Source organism: Bos indicus x Bos taurus, chromosome 8 (assembly GCF_003369695.1).
Source record: "Bos indicus x Bos taurus breed Angus x Brahman F1 hybrid chromosome 8, Bos_hybrid_MaternalHap_v2.0, whole genome shotgun sequence".
Lineage (NCBI taxonomy): Eukaryota > Metazoa > Chordata > Mammalia > Artiodactyla > Bovidae > Bos > Bos indicus x Bos taurus.
In genome coordinates this window covers 392,924-414,557 of record NC_040083.1, presented here as the reverse complement: position 1 = coordinate 414,557, position 21,634 = coordinate 392,924, and the positions used below count along the sequence as shown (strand labels likewise).

At 44.1% G+C, this 21,634-nt stretch overlaps 1 protein-coding gene across 1 annotated transcript in view; it reads right to left on the bottom strand.

Moving 5' to 3' along the window:
- ANXA10 (annexin A10) overlaps positions 1–21,634 on the bottom strand; it is a 79,231-nt gene that overhangs the window by 8,090 nt on the left and 49,507 nt on the right. Inside the window, exons 3-9 of the mRNA XM_027548911.1 lie at positions 18,994–19,088; positions 12,651–12,764; positions 10,948–11,038; positions 9,897–9,976; positions 1,572–1,625; positions 1,387–1,480; positions 433–528 (exon numbers count right to left, since the gene is read on the bottom strand). Coding sequence (XP_027404712.1) covers positions 433–528; positions 1,387–1,480; positions 1,572–1,625; positions 9,897–9,976; positions 10,948–11,038; positions 12,651–12,764; positions 18,994–19,088 — 624 coding nt within the window. The remainder of the gene's footprint in view (positions 1–432; positions 529–1,386; positions 1,481–1,571; positions 1,626–9,896; positions 9,977–10,947; positions 11,039–12,650; positions 12,765–18,993; positions 19,089–21,634) is intronic.

The following is a 21,634-nucleotide window of genomic DNA, read 5'->3' as shown; positions in this document are numbered from 1 at the left end:
TACTTTTTTTTTTTCCACTTATAATCCTGGAAAACTGATATTTTGTGAGTTCTCTGTGGGATCCCTCATTGTACACTATATTACAATGTCAACATTTCAAATAGTGGTAAAACCATAACCTCTTTACAAGGGAAGGAAATTAGCATGTATGCAATGAATTTAAAGATGTGAGATCCCAATGACCTGAGAAGTCAAGGCTTCCTACCATGAACACTGACAGCTCTTAGGAAGAGTATAGGTTCATGAAAAACATCAGCTTGCCATTGTATTAGGAGCTGATGTATTTTTTGTCTACAGAGAATGTAGAGAAATGTCTTGTCTAAATAATTAAAATCAAGGGAAACTAACTCAGTCACTTTAATTCAATTGAACACATCTTTATCTCAGTCAGAGCTAATTGACACTTGATATATCAAGTAAATTATTACTCACCAGTTGCTACTAGCAGCTCTCGAAAGTATCCATCGTAACATTCATTAATGGCATCTACTATGTCTTGCCCAGAAATATTTTGAAATTCCTGGAAAACTTTAACAAATTGATTCAAATGAGATTATTATGAATACTATAAGTTTTAAATGTAGGTATTGATTTGACTGCTTATACATAGGAAGGCAAATAAAGTGTAGGTATGTGCAAATAAGTTTTGGGTTGGAGTGGGACACCTTTTAAATTATTATAGACTTCTGTGTGTTATGGATAGTAGAAAAAAAATATTGTAAAAAAATAAGAGAAACAGGGACTTCCCTGGTGGTCCAGTGGCTAGGACTCCAGCCTCCACTCCATGGGATGCAGGTTTGATCCCTGGTCAGGGAAGTAAGATCCCTCATGCCACGTGGTGCAGCCAAAAAAAAAAAAAAAAAAACAATTAAAAAACAAGAGAAATAGAAAAGTATCCAGCAGTTTGGGGAAAGCCAAAGAAAGCACCTTTAAAACCAATACGGCAGCTTTGTGTGAATCACAGCTTCAGTAACAATGACCTTGGTTCCTTCCAGACTTATTAACCTATGTTCAGCATATTCTGTTTAAGACAACACGTGATGCACTGAACGGAACATGGCTGATACATGTAAGTTCTTCACCAAAACCAGAGATGGCTTTTAAAGGTTTAGTATTGAAAGGTTGTTGTTGTTCAGTCGCCAAGTTGTGTCTGACTCTTTGCAACCCCAGGAACTGCTATAATTCAGTTACTGGAAAAATAAAATTCTACAGAAACTTCCTTCCTTAGCAGTGTTAATGGATGAGGCATGTCTGTACAAACATAATCTAAAATAGATGCCTTGAGAGAACTGGCTTTCCTCTACTTGTAACACCCCCTTCCCCCGAATTACCTACTTGCTTCTTACTGCATAATCGGAGAGGAGCTATAAAGAAGGAGGATATTACCCAGGCACAGCTGCTGGTAGCTCTTGTTACACAGCATCAATTGCAGAAGCGTCTTGTGCTCCCCTGTCCTCTGCTGGCAGGCCTCCCACAGCACCTGAAATGCCGCGGGGCCGCCCGGTAGCACCGCAGCCCCAGGCTGCCCGACAAAGCCCCCACAGCTGCCCCCCAGCGCTAGTCCTAGTTACCATCGCGTCCTGAGTGGCCGTGGCTGGGTCTGTGTATCCTTCCTCCCTGGTTCCCTGGGAAGCAAGCACAGGTTTCCCTTATAAGTGTCCTTTGTTTTTAAATTGGAACATGGCTGATTTTTCATACTCTTCATGTTCATGGGGTTCTTGCAGCAAGAATCCTGCAGTGGTTTGCCATTCCCTCCTCCAGGGGACCGCATTTTGTCAGAACTCTCCAGTGTCATCCGTCCATGAAGCTCCAATACTTTGGCCACCTGATGTGAAGAGCCGACTCATTTGAAAAGACCCTGATGCTGGGAAAGATTCAGGGCAGAATGAGAATGGGGCGACAGGGGATGAGATGTTTGGATGGCATCACCGACTCAATGGACATGGGTTTGAGCAAACTCTGGGAGATGCTGAAGGGTCTTTTCAAATGAGAGTATTTTGTACATTTGTTTCATTCCTGCCTCTTTATCATATAAGGAAAGAGCAGACACAGCCAAGCTGACCTAAGAAGACATTTCAAACAGGAAGGAAAGAGGGCTCGCCAGTGCAAGGTCCTCTGGTCCCTGAGGGTCATGAGGACACAGAGGAAAGAGAGGTGGGAGAGACACGTGATGACCCAGTTTATCTCATGCTTCCTTTGGGAGGCCTGAAGGAAACATGCTTTTTGAACTTTGCGGGAATACTGAGTACCCTGTCTTTTGCTCTTATTGTTTTTTGGAATCTGCAAATGAACTCAGTGACACAGGACAGGGCAGGGGGCCCTGAAGACACCTCTGTGCATTATCTCCATCTGGGAGTCCCCTGAAGGATCCCAAGTGTCTCACCCGCTCCTGATGGAGAACCCTGACTGCTGGCTGAGAAGCACACAGGGGAGCCTGACAGGTGGAGGGGCTTACGGCCACAGCAGGCAGACCCTTCCGGCAGCCCAGGGCCATGAGGCAGACCACAGTGGCTGGAACCGTGTGGAGGATACAGCTGGACATGAGGGGATTCTTCAGTGAGAGCAGAGGTGAGGCCAGACCATCATGAGAGGTTACCTGCTTCTGACCAAACTGAAACAGAGAAAGGGCTATACATTAACCAGCTGAGGCTCATCTTCTTAGTGGAATTTGCTCTGACTGAGCTGTGGCACATCTTAACTGACCCACCATCCCCTCCCCTGCTGTATTCTTCATCAGCTAACATGCTGGGAAATGCACCAATTTACTAGCTTTCTCCTGTCTGAATCTCCCCACTAAAACACAAGCTTCTTAAGACTGGGGTCTTTGCCTCTTTTGATAATTCCCAGTCGTCCTTGGCACACTGAAGGCTTTTGATCAATACTCACTGAATCAATACTACACAAAGGAAGGAAAGATAAAGAAATACCTTAGATGTCACAGAACTTAAACATCAGTTAGTAGAGATGGGAAGATTTTCTGGATCACTGAAGTGTTTTTAGTGATTTCCAATCACACGATGTAGCTAAGTTGTGAGAAACATTTAAGAATTTTCTGCAGTTCTGTGCATCTGATATTTTTTTTGAGAGGTAAGAATTTTGGACATTTAACTTGAAATGGGGCCCATATGTGTACTTCTTTGTGCAATTGATTGCCAAAAGCACTGTAAGCAGACGGGTAGATTAAGAAAATGTCAATCAGCTAATGTGTGATGTAGCTTTTCCTACCAAGCAGATCTGGTCACATAAAAAGCCTAAGTTAGGACAGTAGCCTGTTAGGGGATGCAAATGCCAGAGAAATGGCATAAACAGGCATTTGGGTTAGGAATAGAATAAACTCGTGACAGGAACAAATTAAGGGGGTTCAAGTCTAGCCAGAAGTGTTGGGAGCAAACACAGTGGAGCGGAGGCCCCAGGGCAGCCGCCTGTGGAGCAGCACAGGGGACTCCTGGCAGATGCCCCTCTTCCTCTCTGTGGAGACACTTGTCATCTCTGTGTGATCATGCATGCGGATTAAGTAACCTCTAAGTGACTAATCCTTCATTATTTGACACATAATTAGATCTCCCGTAAGTCTGGTTTAACAGAAGCAGAGCAGAGGAAGTGCTGTGAGTAAGTTCAGTGATTGGCATTCATTTTCAAGAAGAACGTGTTCTGGTCGAGTGGTTTTCTTATTAGAAATAGCCCTGCTGGAAAATTCTTTGTAGATTAAGTTAAAGCACTTCTTTCCCAGAAAATATGATAATAATTTAAACACTTTATGTTTCATGAACACCTTCAAGCTTCCAATCCCCACTCTCTATTAATTCACAAAAAAACCCAAGTGTGTCTGAATGTCCATGGACAGTCTTTCCTTTGATTCTCAAAGTGAAGATGCAGAGGGAGGAGGCGGATGTGATTATAACTGTTGGAGAATTTTAGAACATGGGCACAAGGAGGGAACAGAGAGAAGAATGGTTTCATGACCCTTAATTTATGGAGTATGTCTCTGGAATCTCAAGAAAGCAAAATGATAAACCCAAGGACACACACTGACTTATAGCAGAGCTGAGAGGAAAAGATACATAGATAATACCTGATTGTTTTACAAACAGTGTCTGTCATCTCTCTATCTACTTTCTACCTCTCTACCTTCATATCTATCTAAGGAATCTAATATATCTATCTACCTACCATCTACATTTCTATTTTCTACCTATCATCATCTATTTTATTGGGCTCCAAAATCACTGTAGATGGAGACTGCAACCAAGAAAATAAAATATGCTTCCTCCTTGGAAGAAAAGCTATGACAAACCTAGATAGCATATTAAAAAGCAGAGATGTTACTTCGCTGACAAAGGTCCATAGAGTCAAAGGTATGGTTTTTCCAGTAGTCATGTATGCATGTGAGAGTTGGCCCATAAGGAAGGCTGAGGGCTGAAGAACTGATGCTTTTGTTTTGTTTTTATAAATTTATTTATTTTAATTGGAGTCTAAAGAACTGATGCTTTTGAACTGTGGTGTTGGAGAAGACTCTTGAGAGTACCTTGGACTGCAAGGAGATCAAACCAGTCAATCCTAAAGGAAATCAGTCCTGAATATTCATTGGAAGGACTGATGGTGAAGTTGGAACTCCAATACTTTGGTCACCTGATGTGAAGAACTGACTCATTAAAAAAGACCCTGATGCTGGGAAAGATTGAAGGTGGGAGGAGAAGGGGATGACAGAGGATGAGATGGTTGGATGGCATCACCAACTCAATGGACATGAGTTTGAGTAAACTTTGGGAGTTGGTGATGGACAGGGAGGTCCATGGGGTCCCAAAGAGTCAGACACGACTGAGCGGCTGAACTGAACTGAACTGATTCATTGGAAGAACTGATGCTGAAGCTCCAATACTTTGGTCACCTGATGTGAATATATGAATCACTGGAAAAGACCCTGATGCTGGGAAAGATTGAAGGCAGGAGGAATAAGGGGACGACCGAGGATGAGACGGCTGGATGGCATCACCAACTCAGTGGACATGGGTTTGAGCATGAGTCTATTTTCTATGTGTCATTTATCATCGATCATCATCTATCTAAGGAATCTACCTAACCTATCTATTTGTCTATCTATCATCTATCTATGGAGAGAGCTTGAGGCAGAGAGAACAAGGATCCCAACTCGGGGGAGAGAAGGGTCTTGGTCCTGTGACAACACCCTCAGTTAGCTGGTTGTCTCAGTTGTCTCAGTTATTATCTACTCTGAGTTTCACAAACCCGTAGGATGCAATTCCATTTCCTTTCTGAGAATATCTAGACAGATTCTCTGGCATGGGATATACCAGAGTTTGTGGTCAGCGGACATGCTGGACTTCATCAGTTCCCTAACTCACTTTTCATATTTGTCCAGTCCTCTAAGTATTGATTCAAATCCTAAACTAGGAGTTCCAAAATGAGTCATGAGTATGGAAATCAGAAGCCAGTGGTCAAATTTAAAAATATTTAAAAATTTATGAGAAATTGTACAGTTTACTAAGCATTACACAGGACTCCTGATCTTGAAAAAGACTATTAGTAAAGGATATTATACTATGTCTTTTTAAGTTTCTTATATCCCGTTTCAATTGTGAGTTAAGTAACTTCTGTAAAATCTGTATTATACTCATAAAGTGTGTTTTACATTTTAAGGGAAATATACTGTGAAACCTCCTAAATATATAATATTTAGGTACACATTATTAATTTTCCTTGGCTTCTTATAAAATCTAGAACTCTCCTCATTTTTGGTATTCTATGTTGAAAGGGCAATTTTAATGCTCTGAAAAGCTATTTTAAGGTTAAACACACACAGACTTAAGTTCCAACTCTAGAAATTGAACTTCAGAAGTAATACTTTATCCTGTAAAGTCATAATCAAAATGAGGTGAAAGCCAGTGATAAAACAAATTGTGTGTTATTTCAAAATATGTATGTCTATACAGATAATATTATTGCATATACATGTGTACTCTATAAAAATAAAGCATTATTGTTTAATTTCAGGAAAAAGGAACTGCAGTTTTGCCAAGGGAAAATATTGTGCACTGATTTTTTCCCTTTGTGACTTATTTTCTGTCATGTTTAATTTTCAGAACTGTGTGTTTTTCCTGAAATATAGAGCATTTGCTTTATAAAAATCTACTGCAATCCTCATTCTTGGGTATCAGTTACTTTTAGGTGTTTTGTAGCTCAGCCTTTGAAGAAGGGCAGAGATTCTGAGAGGCAGCACACTTGATCACTGGAATTTCACCAAATAGAAACATAAGTGGAGAGGAGTCAGACGAGGTGGAAACAATCCCATTTACCATGTGCTTCCCTGTTTGCAGGCTGGGCTTTTACTCAGCAGATGTGAAGTGTCGGCCCAGCCACAGGGCCCGTCTGAGCTTCCAGGGAGGAGGTGCCATCAGCACACTTCCCTCAGCTGGCTCTGAGATGCGGACCAGCAGTTATCTTTGTTTTTTTGCCTTAAATTTTTTGTTGTTGGTGTTTAGTTGATTTATAATGTTGTGTTAATTTCAGGTGTATGGCAAAGTGATTCAGTTATACATATATACATATCAAAAAGATACATTCACCCAAATGTTCACTGCAGCACTAGTCACAATAGCCGGGACATGGAAACACCCTAAATGTCCATCAACAGATGAATGGATAAAGAAGATGTGGTGCATACACACAATGGAATACTACTCAGCCATAAAAATGATGAAATAATGGCATTTGCAGCAACATGTATGGAACTAGAGATTGTCACACTGAGTCAAGTTAAGCCAGAGAAGGACAAATACCGCATGATATCACTTATATGTGGAATCTTTAAAAATGGTACAAATAAACTTATTTACAAAATGGGTCCATGTTACTGTGGGATGTGCTGGGGGATCAGCTGTGGACCAGAAAGAAAAGAAGCCAGACTTGGAAGGAGAGTCTGGACTGAGATATAGCCTTAGTGGAATACAAAAAGGTCCTTACGAAACACATTTTTACCCTACTTATATTTTTCTTTAACAAATTGAAATACATTTCTGTTTGGATACTAAGAAAATAAAGATATGTTTGCCCTTAGATGTAACTTGTGGATTTATAGCAGCACTGTTGTCTTTACTCTGTTGGCGCAGTACTAATGCCAATATGAATTTCTGACTGGAAACTGTTGTTTTAATTTACATTATGGAGTGTCAGTCCAAGAAAGCCAAGAAATGATGACCCCTTTAAGTTGAGAGAATCTTGTAACTAATCTTACAACATTTATAAGTTAGAAAATATTTGATTGATGCTTTTCCAAGTGAGATTATTTTTAATATTAATAATGATTATTAAAAACTTTTTTCATATAAAAAGACTCAACTTCTGTCACAAATTTAAATAGGCTTATAGCTCAGTTGGTAAAGAATCCACCTGCATGCAGGAGACCACAGTTCAATTCTGGCGGAAAGATCCACTGGAGAAGGGATAGGCTACCCACTCCAGTATTCCTGGGCTTCCCTTGTGGCTCAGCTGATAAAGAATCTGCCTGCAATGCGGGAGATCTGGGTTCAATCCCTGGGTTGGGAAGATCCCCTGGACAAGGGAAAGGCTACCCACTCCAGTATTCTGGCCTGGAGCATTCCATGGACTTACAGTCCATGGGGTCACAAAGAGTTGGACACGACTGAGCTGCTTATTATTATTTATTATTATTTCCCCAGCAGCTCACACAGAAGCCTCCTGTTGGGCAATGTAAAGCCAAGCTCTGTGTTCTCTATTGATGTTATCATTCCAGAGAATAGAATCCTCAGAATAGGACTTGATGAATTGATATGGGCAGTTTTGGGAGGTACACAGCCATGCTGTGCAAATCCACTTTATTATTATTTTTTTTAATTTTATTTTATTTTTAAACTTTACATAATTGTATTAGTTTTGCCAAATATCAAAATGAATCCGCCACAGGTATACATGTGTTCCCCATCCTGAACCCTCCTCCCTCCTCACTTTAAACAATATTTGATTTTGTTTTTACAAATGGAAAGTTTTACTTTAATTGTAAGGTCAATGGGTTTGCTTAGTTCTATGCCATTTGTTTTTCAATTGAACAATTTGAAAAAGCCAACCAGCCCATCACCAATCTCTCCTCCATTGGAGCAGCTAGTACTTGGCTTCCTCAGAAACCTTTCCTTTTGGATTTCTTTATTCCTAATTTAAAAATGACAGTAACTTGGGCACAAAAAAAGTTTAAAAAATTAAAATTCTTGGTGCTTGGCAATGAATGAAATTCTCAGTTGGTGTTAAAATCAGGCTGATGTATTTATTCATTTTCTTAACTAAATGATACCAAATATTGTGAAGTACAATATGAAGATTTTAATCACATAAACACACATCTGATTGGATATGTGAAGCTACCCTGGATAAGAAAGATGACAAAATTGAAGATTAAGAAGGAAAATAAAGTAGTTATTTAAATTTGCACACTGCCATTGGTATTGTAAAGGAAAAAAATCATTATCAATAGTTGTGTTCTCATTTTAACTCTTTTCTATACACAGACTAGTTCTAGCCAGGGTAGAAATAATTCTTAATTTTTATCTTTCTCATGTAAAGTACTATGTAAAACTGCCCATTTTAAAAAAACAAAGTTTTGTAGAATCAAAAAAAAAAAAAAAGAAGAAGAAGAAGAAATCTCCCAAGCTAAAGATTTGAACCTGCAGTTTCAGAAAGAAAAATCAGTATATGGCTATGGGTCTGTCTACCACGGAATTTCCTGGTGGCTCAGACAGCAAGGAATATGCCTCCAATGTGGGAGACACAGGTTTGATACCTGGGTAGGAAGACCCCCTGGAGGAGGAAATGGCAACCCACTCCAGTATTTTTGCCTGGAGAATCCCATGGACAGAGGAGTCTGGTAGGCTACGGTCCATGGGGTTGCAAAAAAATTGGACATGACTGAACGACTAACACTGTCACTATTTTCCAGAATGGGTGGGAGATTTTCTGTAGTTTTCCCTGACCCCATGTCCCCTTGTTCTCTTTCATTCGGTAAGTTCTATAACCTGGGCTGGAACATCAGGAACTCCATCCACTACTCCCTGCTAGAAGATGGCTGGTCAGCAATCCGACTGATAACACAGAAGGACGGTGGCAACTTTGCTTGTCTAAATTCAAGCCTCTGGCTTCCTGCACCTGTCATCAGACACTGAGCCTGTGTCTGAACAATTCGGTCAATACAAACTCAAGCAGAAGATGGAATTACAGACATAAATAGTTGCTACGGAGGGCTCCCTTGTGGCTCAGATGGTAAAGAATCCCCCTGCAATGCAGGAGACACAGGTTTGATCCTTGAGTTGGAAAGATCCCCTGGAGAGGGAAATGAAAATTCACTGCAGTGTTCTTGCCTGGTTAATTCCATGGACAGAGGAGTCAGACATGACTGAGTGATTAACACTTGTACTAAGGAGGGAAAACTAGTTTTTGTTTTCAATAAAGCAGAATCTCTTAAATTAAAGTCATATGGGAGGCTCCTGGATCCCAGTTTCTTGTATTTCATCTGGTGGTTCTGACTGTTCACCAGCTGGGTGGGTCCTGGGTTCCTGATGCCTTAGACAGTGTGCACATTCTACTAATTGTAACTGTAATATTGTCAGTGTGTTAATTCCCTCATAATATATAATCAGCTATGCATTTATCTATAACTATGATCATTTTATTTAGAATAGACTGTTTTGAGGACAGAGATGGTGTCTCATTCATACTTGTTTGTCTCTATATTCAACCCAAGTTTCCATTGAAGTGCCTTGAATTTACTGGCATTCAGTAACTGTTATTACTGGAGTTTCCTGTCCTGTTTTTTGAAATCAAAACATATCTATTTTTCAGTAGTGCAAAGTGGAGCAAATCTAGGAATCTCCTACCTGGACCAAGCTCACGAGCATGTCTCTGAAGTGTCCTGAGGTCTCTGAGTAGATGTCCTCCTGCAGGTCACGGCTGTATTCTGGGGGAGAGCACACCCATGTGGAAGAGTTAGTCATGAAGGAACCGTGCCTCCCTGTGTTTGCAGAGGTCAGTGCTGCTCCCATAGGGTGACATTTCTTGGTCTTCTGCCACCTTCTACTCACATGAGGCCCGTGAACAGTCCACCCAACAAAACTGATCCCAACAATAACACAGGCCCAAGTCTACTTTCTTATAAAAATACTATCTCTATTCCAAAATTGAAAACCAGCATTGAGAATCATTTCACATTCTGTAACCCTTGAAATTCAGGGCTGTCTTCTCTTTCCTTAGACCACTGCCTGGCCCAGCGGTCCCCCAAGTCTTTGTCTTGTCTTAATATTGTCAGTGAAGGGTCTTAATTCTCTCCCCTGGCAAAGTCTTGTTTTTGTTTGAGTGCAATGGAGCTGATTGTCTGGAACATTTTGTTCACACTCAATGTCATATGATACATGATGCGATGGAACTTAAGGTATTAAAGCTTTTTTGAATATGAAAGTCGTTAACCTTTCCGCTTTTAAAATGCATAAAAATCAGATTCTGAGGTGGATTCAGTGATTATGAGGTTTATGAAAAGTGAAGCTGTTGCCTGGATTTGTAGAATTCACTGAGTGATCATTACACTTTGCTTTGTTCTGTCTTCGTAATTGTCCCTCTTGGGTGACAGACAAGGTCCTCCCTGAGCCACTGTCCTGAGTGTGCGCTGTCCTAAACTAAAGTCCACCTTGTAGAAACTCATCATTATTTTCCTGGAAACTTTGCTTCACTCAATTATCTTGGGGTTGCTTTGATTTTAGTGCCCTAACCACCAACTCTACTTAGACAATTCATTAGTCTTGCGTAAGCGATATCTCACATGTGACTGTCTTAGATAATTCTTTCAAATATATAAACTGGAATATTTTGCCTGTTATTTGAAAAATATAAAGTTTATAACGTGTAAAACATATGTACAAATGTATATTTCCTTACGCAAATAGTAGGCTTCTCGCATCTGGAAAATTTCTCCGTTTGTTCTCGAAGCTAATATGTCAATGAGGCAGTTCTCATCAGTGCCTGCTCCCTGGAAGGACAGAGCAAGAGACACATGAAGGCACCTACACGAGGAGTAGCTCTGTAGTGAATGGATGTAGCCCTGGTACTCTGTCCTTGATTCTGGGTCCCTAATTCCCCAAGAATGGTGCAGAGACCTCACCCCACCTCTCCCCAGGTGTGGAGTTTTGTACCATTTGCCTGCATATTTGGACTGGGTACTCTCTGCAGCCTCTTCCAGTCATGGGATATTCCTCCCTGATGGTGATTTGAAAGACAACACACCTTTTTCAGAGAGCTTCAGAAATCCATACCATTTTATGAGACACTGAAAAAATATAACAGTTTCATCTAAACATTGACATAGGACTTTCTCCTTAGGTTTTTAGTTACATCATTTTGCAAGAGGTACGGACTGACATATGCAACACTTAAAAAGACATTAGTTGAAATTCATATTTTATATAAGGCCTGTGCTGATCTATTGGTCTTCCCTGGTGGCCTAGCGGTAAAGAAACCACCTGCCAAGTAAGAGATGCTGGGTTGATCCCTGGGTTGGGAGGATCCCTTGGGGAAGGAAATAGCAACCCATTACAGTATTCTTGCCTGGGAAATCACATGGACAGAGGAGCCTGGAGTGCTACAGTCCATGGGGTCACAAAGAATCGGACATGAGTTAGCGACTAAAACAAACAACAGTGCTGATTTGTGAATATGATAGCCATGACCCAGGTCCCCTAATTTTCTCCCTTTCCCTTTTCGTGTTGTTCCCAGATCGGGGAAATCAGGTCATTGGCAGGCACCCCTCTGGAGTGATTGCAACCTCTCTACAGGTGTCTCATTCAGCATTTGGAAAGATCTGGAAAGATGTGAAAAGTCATCTGTCTCCCTTCCCTAGCCAACAAACCTCTGACAAATCTGTAATCAGTTTCTTTCATGACTGGCCTGTAAGAAAGAATTGTTCTCATCCTTTAGAAGCAAGATTTTGCTACATTTGAGCAGTAGTTTTGGTAAAGGACTAATTTAGGGTCACAAAAATATAGATGTCATCTATGTTTTGTCTCTGCCTCAGCATTACTGACTCATTACTTTATGAGCCCAATTTATACAATAGTTTAAAGAGATTCACAAGAATGCTAACATTTCCATGTAACATAGGAAGACAAACCAGCTGATGCTGCTGTTTAGTCACTAAGTTGTGCCCTACTTTTTGTGACCCCATGTACTGTAGCCTGCCAGGCTCCTCTGTCCATGGGATTCTCCAGGCAGGAATACTGGAGTGGATTGTCATGCCCTCCTCCAGGAATTCTTTCTGATCCAGAAATCGAACATGTGCCTGCTTCATTGGCAGGTGAATTCTTTGCCACTGAGCCATCAGGGAAGCTGAAAGCCATACTGGGGAAGAGACAAATGCAGACAGCCCCAAAAGAACCTCATTTCCTCTTTCCTCTTGGCAGCTCTGCACAGGGCCAGGTCATGGGTCTGAGTTTGCTCAAAAGAAGAGTCAAGTGATCCTGCTGCTGGGCTATGGAGGCTTCCCCTTTTCATGACAACCTCCTCTCCCCAAGCATTTCTCTTGTTTATGACATGCCCCCTTCCCTCCCTGATCACACGTGGCAGTATAACAGGGTGACCCGCTCTACCTTCATGGCGTGCCACAGCTCGTGGGCATCATATGAGGGTGGGGGGTACATGAGGCCAACCATGACGTCCTTGAAGTGATTGGAAAGCTTTTCCTTCAAATCCCCAACCAGGTCCTGTGCAGGGAAAACAAATACTTGCATTACACCACCTCTCAAGTTTGTGGGGAAAACGGGATAATTGCAGAACATCTTCTAGCGGGATGCCCTTCTCCTTGCCCCTTCACATAATAGCTAGTTTGGTTTGGGTTCACATGTGTGTGCGTGGGTTACATGAGATGATGGACTTGAGGGTTTGAAAATGAGTGATGTCACCGAGGAAACCAGAATTGAAAGAGACATGTGTATCCCAATGTTCATCACAGCACTGTTTATAATAGCCAGGATATGGAAGCAACCTAGATGTCCATCAGCAGATGAATGGATAAGAAAGCTGTGGTACATATACACAATGGAGTATTACTCCGCCATTAAAAAGAGTACATTTGAATCAGTTCTAATGAGGTGGGTGAAACTGGAACCTATTATACAGAGTGAAGTAAGCCAGAAAGAAAAACACCAATACAGTATACTAACGCATATATATGGAATTTAGAAAGATGGTAATGATAACCCTGTATGCGAGACAGCAAAAGAGACACAGATGTATAGAACAGTTTTTGGACTCTGTGGGAGAGGGAGAGGGTGGGATGATTCGGGAGAATGGCATTGAAATGTATAATATCATATAAGAAATGAATCGCCAGTCTGGGTTCGATGCAGGATACAAGATGCTTGGGGCTGGTGCACTGGGAGGACCCAGAGGGATGCTATGGGGAGGGTGGTGGGAGGGGGGTTCAGGATGGGGAACACGTGTACACCCGTGGTGGATTCATGTTGATGTATGGCAAAACCAAGGCAATACTGTAAAGTAATTAGCCTCCAATTAAAATAAATAAATTTAAATTAAAAAAGAAAAAGACTGCCGGTGGTGCCCAGGCGGGAGGTGGCCTGGGTTCAGTCCGGGCGGAGCATCAGCTGCGAGGTGGGTGGCTCGCCTGTGAGCCCCATCCGGTCTGCACAGCGAGGACAGCTCCTACCTCAGCGTTGACCTTACTAGACGGTGTTTGCTCAGGTGAAGTCCTTAACATGTTTTCTGGCTGGTATAAGGCACTCAAAAGGTCTTTTTTTCCCCCAAAATATTAGGTAATTTGCTGTAGGTTTAAAATGGCAGGTGCTAGCTGTGTTCTCTCTCCCGTCTTTTTTCTTTCTCTCCACCTCATTAGTTGTCTGTTCCCTTGTATTTCTCACAGCCTTTACAGTATCCAGTTGTCAGTGATTTCATGGCCTCTAACTTACGAATGCATCCCCAAACTGACGATTTTATGCCCAGTTACCACCGCAGCCTCGACCTCTCGTGGTCATCGCTCCTGCGGTCAGTGCCCAGGCCTCTGGAGCGCCCCCTTCTGCCCTCTCGTTTGCCCTCCCAGCACACCTGACAGGTGACCCTGGAACGTGCACATCAGCTAGTCACTTCTCTGCAGAAAGGCCCTTCCCCACTCCAAACTCTAGGATGAATTATAACTACTTTTGTGCAGCTCAGCTCAGAATATAGCAAACGTGCGGGTGTTTTAGGTGACGGTCTCCAGGGTGCTCAATGTGCCCGTGGTGGTCACATCCCTGCCCTCACCTCCTGCTGCTGCTATCCCTGCTCCCCACCCACTCCACCCCGCCGGCTTCCTGCAGCTCCTGGGTCTGCAGGCCCCTCCCTCAGGGTCCCGGCTTCCCATTCCTGTCACCTGCGTGTTCCTTTGCTGTCTGTGCCGTCGGCCTCCTTCATAGAGCCTGCTGTCACTCTTTACAATATGCCCTGGCCCCCAACACTGTTTATCACCAGGCTGCATCTTTTCTCCAGGGCACTAGTTCATTCTAACATGACATGCGTGCATGTGTGTGTTGTTTCAGTCGTGTCTGACTCTTTGTGACCTATGGACTGTAGCCTGCCAGGCTCCTCTGTCCTTGGAATTTCCCAGGCAAGAATACTGGAGGGGGTTGCCTTTTCCTTCTCCAGGGGATCTTCCTGACCCAGGGATCGAACCTGGATCTCTGAAGTCTCCTGCATTGTCAGGTGTGTTCTTTGCCACTAGTACCACCTGGGAAGCTCGCTGTGGTGGTGGCTCGTTTTTCAGGACATCAGAAGACAGTACTTTCATTAGAGAAAATAGATACTGAGTAACATGTTGAAGCAGCCAAACTTCTCAAGCTCAGAGCGGAGCCTTCAACTGCCTCGTCTAGTCAGCGTCTTAGATGCTCTCTGGAGGGGCAGACACAGCTTTGCAGATGCAGTCTTCTCAGGGTGCCTCTCCCCAGCCTGACTGCTGCTCTTTCCAGTTTGCCAAAGACTTGCCCCAAAGGGACTCTGTGGGCTTCACGGCCTGGGCCTAAACTAGGCTGGTGAGCGGGTGCTGTTCAAGCAGATCTGTTGGAGCTGCAGGTGGGCCGTGTCGCAGCAACTCCGATAGCTCCATTTAAACTAAAAATGACATGGCGGTTCCCTTTTCTTTCTTCCTTTTATCTTTACCTAATTGTGTGCACTCAGGGCAAGACAAAGGAGGACAGCCAGCACTCTGCTTGTTGGAATATGTTTTTAACTTCTATCGCTTTTCCTGCTGTTGTAAAAAGATACTTGCTATTGAAGCCATGTTGTAGACCTGTATGAAGTGTGACTGAGCAGTTGTCTTAATTCTGCCCGCCCAATAGTCATCCTGTAAACACTCGGGAAATTGTATATTACATTATAAAAACACTTGTGCAAGCTGCTTTGTCACTGTGCACTGGTAAGTAAATTTTTAAAAAACGTATTTACTTATATTGACATACAGTTGATTTACAATGTTGTATTAGTTTCAAGTATACAGCAGAGTGATTCCTTATTGGTTGCTACAAGATATTAAGTAGAGTTCCCTGTGCTATACAGTAAACTGTTGTTATTTATCTATTTTATTTACAGTGGTATCTATCTGTTAATCACAAACTCCTAATTTATCCCCCCCAACACCTTTCCCCTTTGATACTGTATGTTTATTTTCTATGTCTGTGAGTCTGTTTCTGTTTTCTATGTAGATTCATCTGTATTATTTTTAAGGATTCTATGTTTGTTTAAGTTATGTTAAGGATTCTATGTTTAAGTATATTCTATGTTTAAGATGGAGAAGGCAATGGCACCAGTACTCTTGGCTGGAAAATCCCATGGATGGAGGAGCCTGGTGGGCTGTAGTCCATGGGGTCGCTGAGGGTCGGACACGACTGAGCGACTTCACTTTCACTTTTCACTTTCATGCATTGGAGAAGGAAATGGCAACCTACTCCAGTGTTCTTGCCTGGAGAATCCTAGGGACGGGGGAGCCTAGTGGGCTATCGTCTATGGGGTCACACAGAGTCGGACACGACTGAAGCGACTTAGCAGCAGCAGCAGCATGTTTAAGATATCATACGGTATTTATCTTTCTCTGTTACTTCCTTTGGTATGATAATATCTCTTAAGTCCATCCATGTTGCTCCAAATGGCAGTATTTCATTTTTTATTTAATGGAGCAATATTCCATTGTACATATCACATCTTCTCTATCCATCCTTCTGTCATTGGACATTTAGGTTGTCTTATATATAAAAGTAATGTCTTGGCTACTATATGCTGCTATGGACATTGGGATGCACGTATCTTTTGAAATTAGAATTTTCTCCAGATATATGCCCAGGAGTGGGGTTACTGGATCGTAGGGTAACTGTTTTTAAGGAATCTCCATACTGCTCTCCATAGTGGCTGCACCAGTTTGTATCCTGGAGTATTACCTCAGGTGACCTTGCCCCCTGTAGGAACCACTGTCAGATTGCCCAGCCCTTCAGCTGGGGCAGTCCCCCCAGCCCAGGGGCATCCTGGGTCCCAGCTTGCATCGCCCTGGAGAGAACTGCTTTGGGTCAGGGTCTGGAGTGCCACGTTCCTCACACTGACCAGTGTGTTGGCTATGTTCCAAGGCTTCTCTCGTGTGTCTCGGGACTAGTAACAGCAGCTCATCTCTAATGTAAAGCATCAAATAGTAAGAAGTATTTATGGAATGTGCCCAGAACTGTAACTTATTCAGCAGCTAAGAGAGTAATTTCCTCTCATCTTTGTTATTCATGTTAATAAAAATCAATGGTTAGCATACAGGAAATCTATCAGCTCTCCCACAGGAAGGGAAAACTAGCCTTGTCCAGGTGGAAGAAGTCATTCTGAAAGTGAGCAGTGGGGGCGGTCAGGAAGCCATCCCCAAGGTCCGGCAGGGTGTCTGGGGGGCAGCCAGAGGAAGAAAGGAAGGAAATGGGACATTGAGGCAGTTTGTCAGTGTTTTATTTTTTTAACTGTTAAGTGTACCCTAATGTGATTTTTTTTCCTCCTTTTTATTTACAGGCAGAGTGGACTCCAGTGAATGCAGTTCCTGTTCTATATCAGACCCTGGCTGGACCCGTTCCCTGACTCCAGGAGGTGAAGGCTGAGGGGCGGGAGGTAAGGTCAGTCTGCACACCTGGCGGGGAGGGAGAGGTGGGGAGCCAGGCCTGTGCGCCGGCAGAACAGGATGTGGTGTAGCAGTCTTGGGGGGGTGTCTGGGGCTGCCTGAGTGTCCAGGTCCTGGGGGAGTGCACGGAGCCCTGGCCAGGCAGTTTGCGGACGTGCAGGGCCTCCTCTTGTTGCAGTGGGCAGAGCAAGAGGTGGCCAGTACAGCTTGAGGGTCAGAGTGCAGATGCTGGGCACTTGGTGAGAGGGGTGGGAGGATGGATTGAATTTGGTGCACAGGTGGGTATTTTGCAGGGGAATCGACATTAATGCTCTGGGATTAAAGCAAGACAGTGGAGTTTTAGGTTTGGACTCCTCCTGCCTTCAGTTTAGGGATACCCAGGGTAAGGTCCTGGGGCAGCAGCTTTGGCGGGGGGGAACCATTTCCAAATCCATCTGGGTACCACGTGGCAATGCCCAACTCAGGACCGTGTGAGCCAGGGACCCGCAGCAGTAAAAGTGACTAGGTAACTGACCTGATGGAGTCTCTCAAAGCCAAGGGGCCCCACTAGGTTCCTCTGAGGGTCCTCAAGTTCCCTGGAGGCCTGGGGCCCTAGCACAGGGGGTCTGACCATTCTGAGACCTTGGGCATGTGGTAAAGCCTCTTCCCTGGAGGATCCACTGTCTGAGAAGGTGCAAACGCCTCGTTTCTTAGGGGTTTTTTTTGGTCTGTTTTAGGGCCATTTTGTAGAGAGTGATAAAGTGTTGCTTTTACCTAAGTTAACCTTATCTATGAAAAGCACAGATGTATGTAAACTTTTGGGATAAGAAGTTACTGAAAATGACCTCTCTTACAGCAGTATGCATATTACAGCAATATTGGGTGACTGATGCTGCAACTTGTATAGCTTTTACATTTTCTTCCAAAGGAAAACTACTCCGGGTATCATAGGAACACAAGAAAAGGAACAGTTTTACCTAGAAAAACAACAACAACTGGTTTCCTACTATGGCTTAATTCAGCTAATTTCATGAGCAGTGGTGGCTTTTTAGATGTCATTCATTCTAAAGCAGAGAACGCCTTTGTTTTGTGTACTGTGGTTGTTCAGAGCCTGAGGTTTGGAGATGGACTAAATCTTTAAGAAATAGTCTTACGGAGAAAGAGTTACAGAGAAAGAGTGTTTCATCGATAATGGTCAGTTGACAAAAAGTAATTGCTATTACAGGTCCTTTTGGACTGAAGAGTTTTCATTTTTAATCTGTGGTTTAACCGCACAAAAAAGGAGAGAAATCCTTAATGGCACCTGCTTCAAAACCAGTGCATGATTACGAGTATTCTGGACGGTTCTATTGCCTGAAACTATTTTTGAGCACCATTCTTTTCTAATGGTCTTTAACTGTAGCTTTGGGAGGAAAAGCTAGTGGGGAAGCCACTTGGATAGAGATGCGGGTGAGGACCTCAGGAGAACTGCAGGAAAAGATCTTATTTCTGGGCCTGGGTCATTAGTTCCTGTGTGCCTTCCCTGGAGCTGAACATGGGGTGTTCGCAGGCAGTACCTAATTGGAACAGGTGGTGGTGCTGGGCTGTGAGAGCTTCTACTACATGAAATGAATGATTTCTAAGAAAGGGCTGGTGGGGTCACACATCACGTACAGGCACTTCTGATGTGTCTGTTCCCCACATTCTGTGCCACATGTTTGAGGCAGAGGAACTGTCCCTAATGTTCAGTAAAGTCAGACACCTTTGTGATCAGAGACTGGAGAGCATACCAGACCCTGTTTGGAGGTGTCTCAGAAGTTTGCCTGGAAACGAGAGGGGTTGGGGGGACTCACCCGGCTGAAGGCACCCAGGTAAGCCTCGGCGATCAACAGCCTCTGGGTGTTGCAGCGCTGGGTCAGGATGTCAATCAGCAGGTCTTTGTCACAGCCTGAAAGAGAGTTGTGTTGGTGAGTGAGTGAGTGCTGTGAGTGCCACACTGCAGGTAGGGAGAGCCCACGGTGCAAGGGTCAGGCCAGTGGGCCAGCTCGTCCCCTGGTGCTCCCAGTGGAGGGAGAAGGCCCAGCTTGAGTGGAAGTTTCAGGGTACCCCTGCTGCGGCCGAGGTGCCTTCTGCCTCCCCCTCTCCTGGTGCTACAGACTTTTCTTTTTTTAAAAGATTCAATAAAAATAGAGGGGAGGAGAGAATGTGGCCTTTCTCCCATCCCCTCCTACCCCACCAGCAAAAGGCTTCCCTGAACTCCACACTGATCTAGTTTGAACAGACCCCATGTCCTTCTCACCACACGGCTCCCAATGACTTACAACAGATGTGCATTGAGAGGAAAGTCACTGCTCTGGTCCTTCCAACAGCAGGTGAGATCACCAGGGTCCTTGGCTTTTTTTGGAGAAAGAATTCCCCACAGAAATGGGGTGAAGCAGGCACAGAGTTTATTGGCAGCACAGTTAGTACAAAGCGAACAAAGAAGCAGTTCATGTAGAGCAGGAGCAAAGCAGAAACACAGACCTAGAGAAGAGAGCAGCAAGGTCCCTAATGAGGAGTGTGCCAGAGATGTGATTTAAATCACTGATGTGGGGCACTTCTTCCAGGGCTCTGTTCCACTCTGGCCAGTTATCTCGCCTCTCTCCCCACATCTGACCTGTCCCAGGGCCCTCCCCATATACATGCTCACCTTTTAGCCAAGATGGATTCTAGCACAGAAGACTGTGGGAAGTCTGACAGCACTTATTATGATGTGAGAACTGGACCATAAAGAAGGTTGAGTACCGAAGAATTGATGCTTTCAAACTGTGGTGCTGGAGAAGACTCTCAAGAGTCCCTTGGACAGCATGGAAATCAAATTAGTCAATCTAAAGGAAATCAACCTTGAATATTCATTGGAAGGGCTGATGCTGGAGCTGAAGCTCAAACACTTTGACCACCTGATGCAAAGAGTCAACTCATTGAAAAAGACCCTGATGCTGGGAAAGATTGAAGGCAGGAGGAGGAGGGGACGACAGAGGATGAAACGGTTGGGTGGCATCACTGACTCAATGGACGTGAGTTTGAGCAAGCTCCAGGAGTTGGTGAAGGACAAGGAAGCCTGGTGTGCTGTAGTCCATGGGGTTGCAAAGAGTCTGACGTGACTGAGCGACTCAACAACAACATCATGGGATGGTGCCCCTCCCTTTCTGACCCCTGAGGAGCCTTCTTGTACACTTGTCCCTGGTGGGGCGGGGTCTAGTCTCCCTGACCTCAAGAGTGACAGAGGTGCTCATCCTCTCTCTTACTTCTGCAGAGCTCAGCTTCTGCCACTAACTCTGTCCTTGGAGTATCAGGGAAGACACAGCTCCAGTTTAACCCACCTGACAAACTCCAGCTGCTCTGCTCAGGGGCCCATCTGCCCCTTACTCAGTGCAGACCCTCCAGAGAAGCAAGAGCCTTGGGGGAGGGAGCTGTGAGAGGAGGGAATCAGGCCCCTGCTTGTAACAGAGGCCCTGCTCCTAGGCTCTGAGGCCTGCGCTTCCTCCTCCACCAACCCATCGACCTGGTAAAATGCCTGGATGTACAATTGCTGCAGGGAGATCTAGCTATAATTGTGGTGATAAAGAGCTGCCTGCCAGTGCAGGAGACATAAAAGATGCAAGTTCGATCCTCAGGTTAGAAAGATCTCCTGGAGCAGGAAATGGCAAATCACTCCATTTTTCTTGCCTGGAGAATCCCATGGACAGAGGACAGAGGTGGGCTGTAGTTCATGGGGTCGTAAAGAGTCGGACACGACTGGGCAGATTAGCATGCACACAGACAGTTACAGTAGTGACCAGGAAGACCTCAGGTGCCCCTCAACTTGACCAATATTTAGATAGACTTCTTCTTATCATAAGCCTTGGATCTTTTCTTTTCTTTTTTTCTGAGAGCATTTACTTTGGAAAATCTGTGGTTGTAAATTCTTTCTTTATTCCTTTGAGATGTAAATCTTCTCCCAACCACTTGCTGGAAGGCTAGAAATGCCTTCCTCAGGGCTTAGGACATACCCCTTTGAGCCCGCTGAGTAAGACAGTTGCTGTCCCCGGGCCCTGTGGCAGGATGCACCCTCAGCACCAGTGGGCAGACTTAGATATCCTCATTGCATGACCGGGCCCCCAACCTGCGTCCTCTGAACCACTCACTAGCTCAGCCCAGGGCTCAGACCTTACCCGCCTTTGTCCCAGAGGAGCTGGGGCCAGTCTCTCTCCTTTGGTAAGGGCATCCTGGCCTGTTGAGTGGTGTGCGGTACAGTTTTTCTCTGACAAATGATGGAGATGAGTATAAAAGCGAGTTGAAGCACTGGGATGTTAAGCAGATCATGTTTTGGGGATTTAACGCCATCCTGGAAATGCTGGGCTCATAGGAAGGTAGTGAGTTGGCTGTGGAAACGTGCAGTGAGCAAGGGTGAGGATTGGGTAAAGGTGCACGGTGGGTCTCTGAAGATCCAGAGTGGGGTGGGGTGTCTTTTCA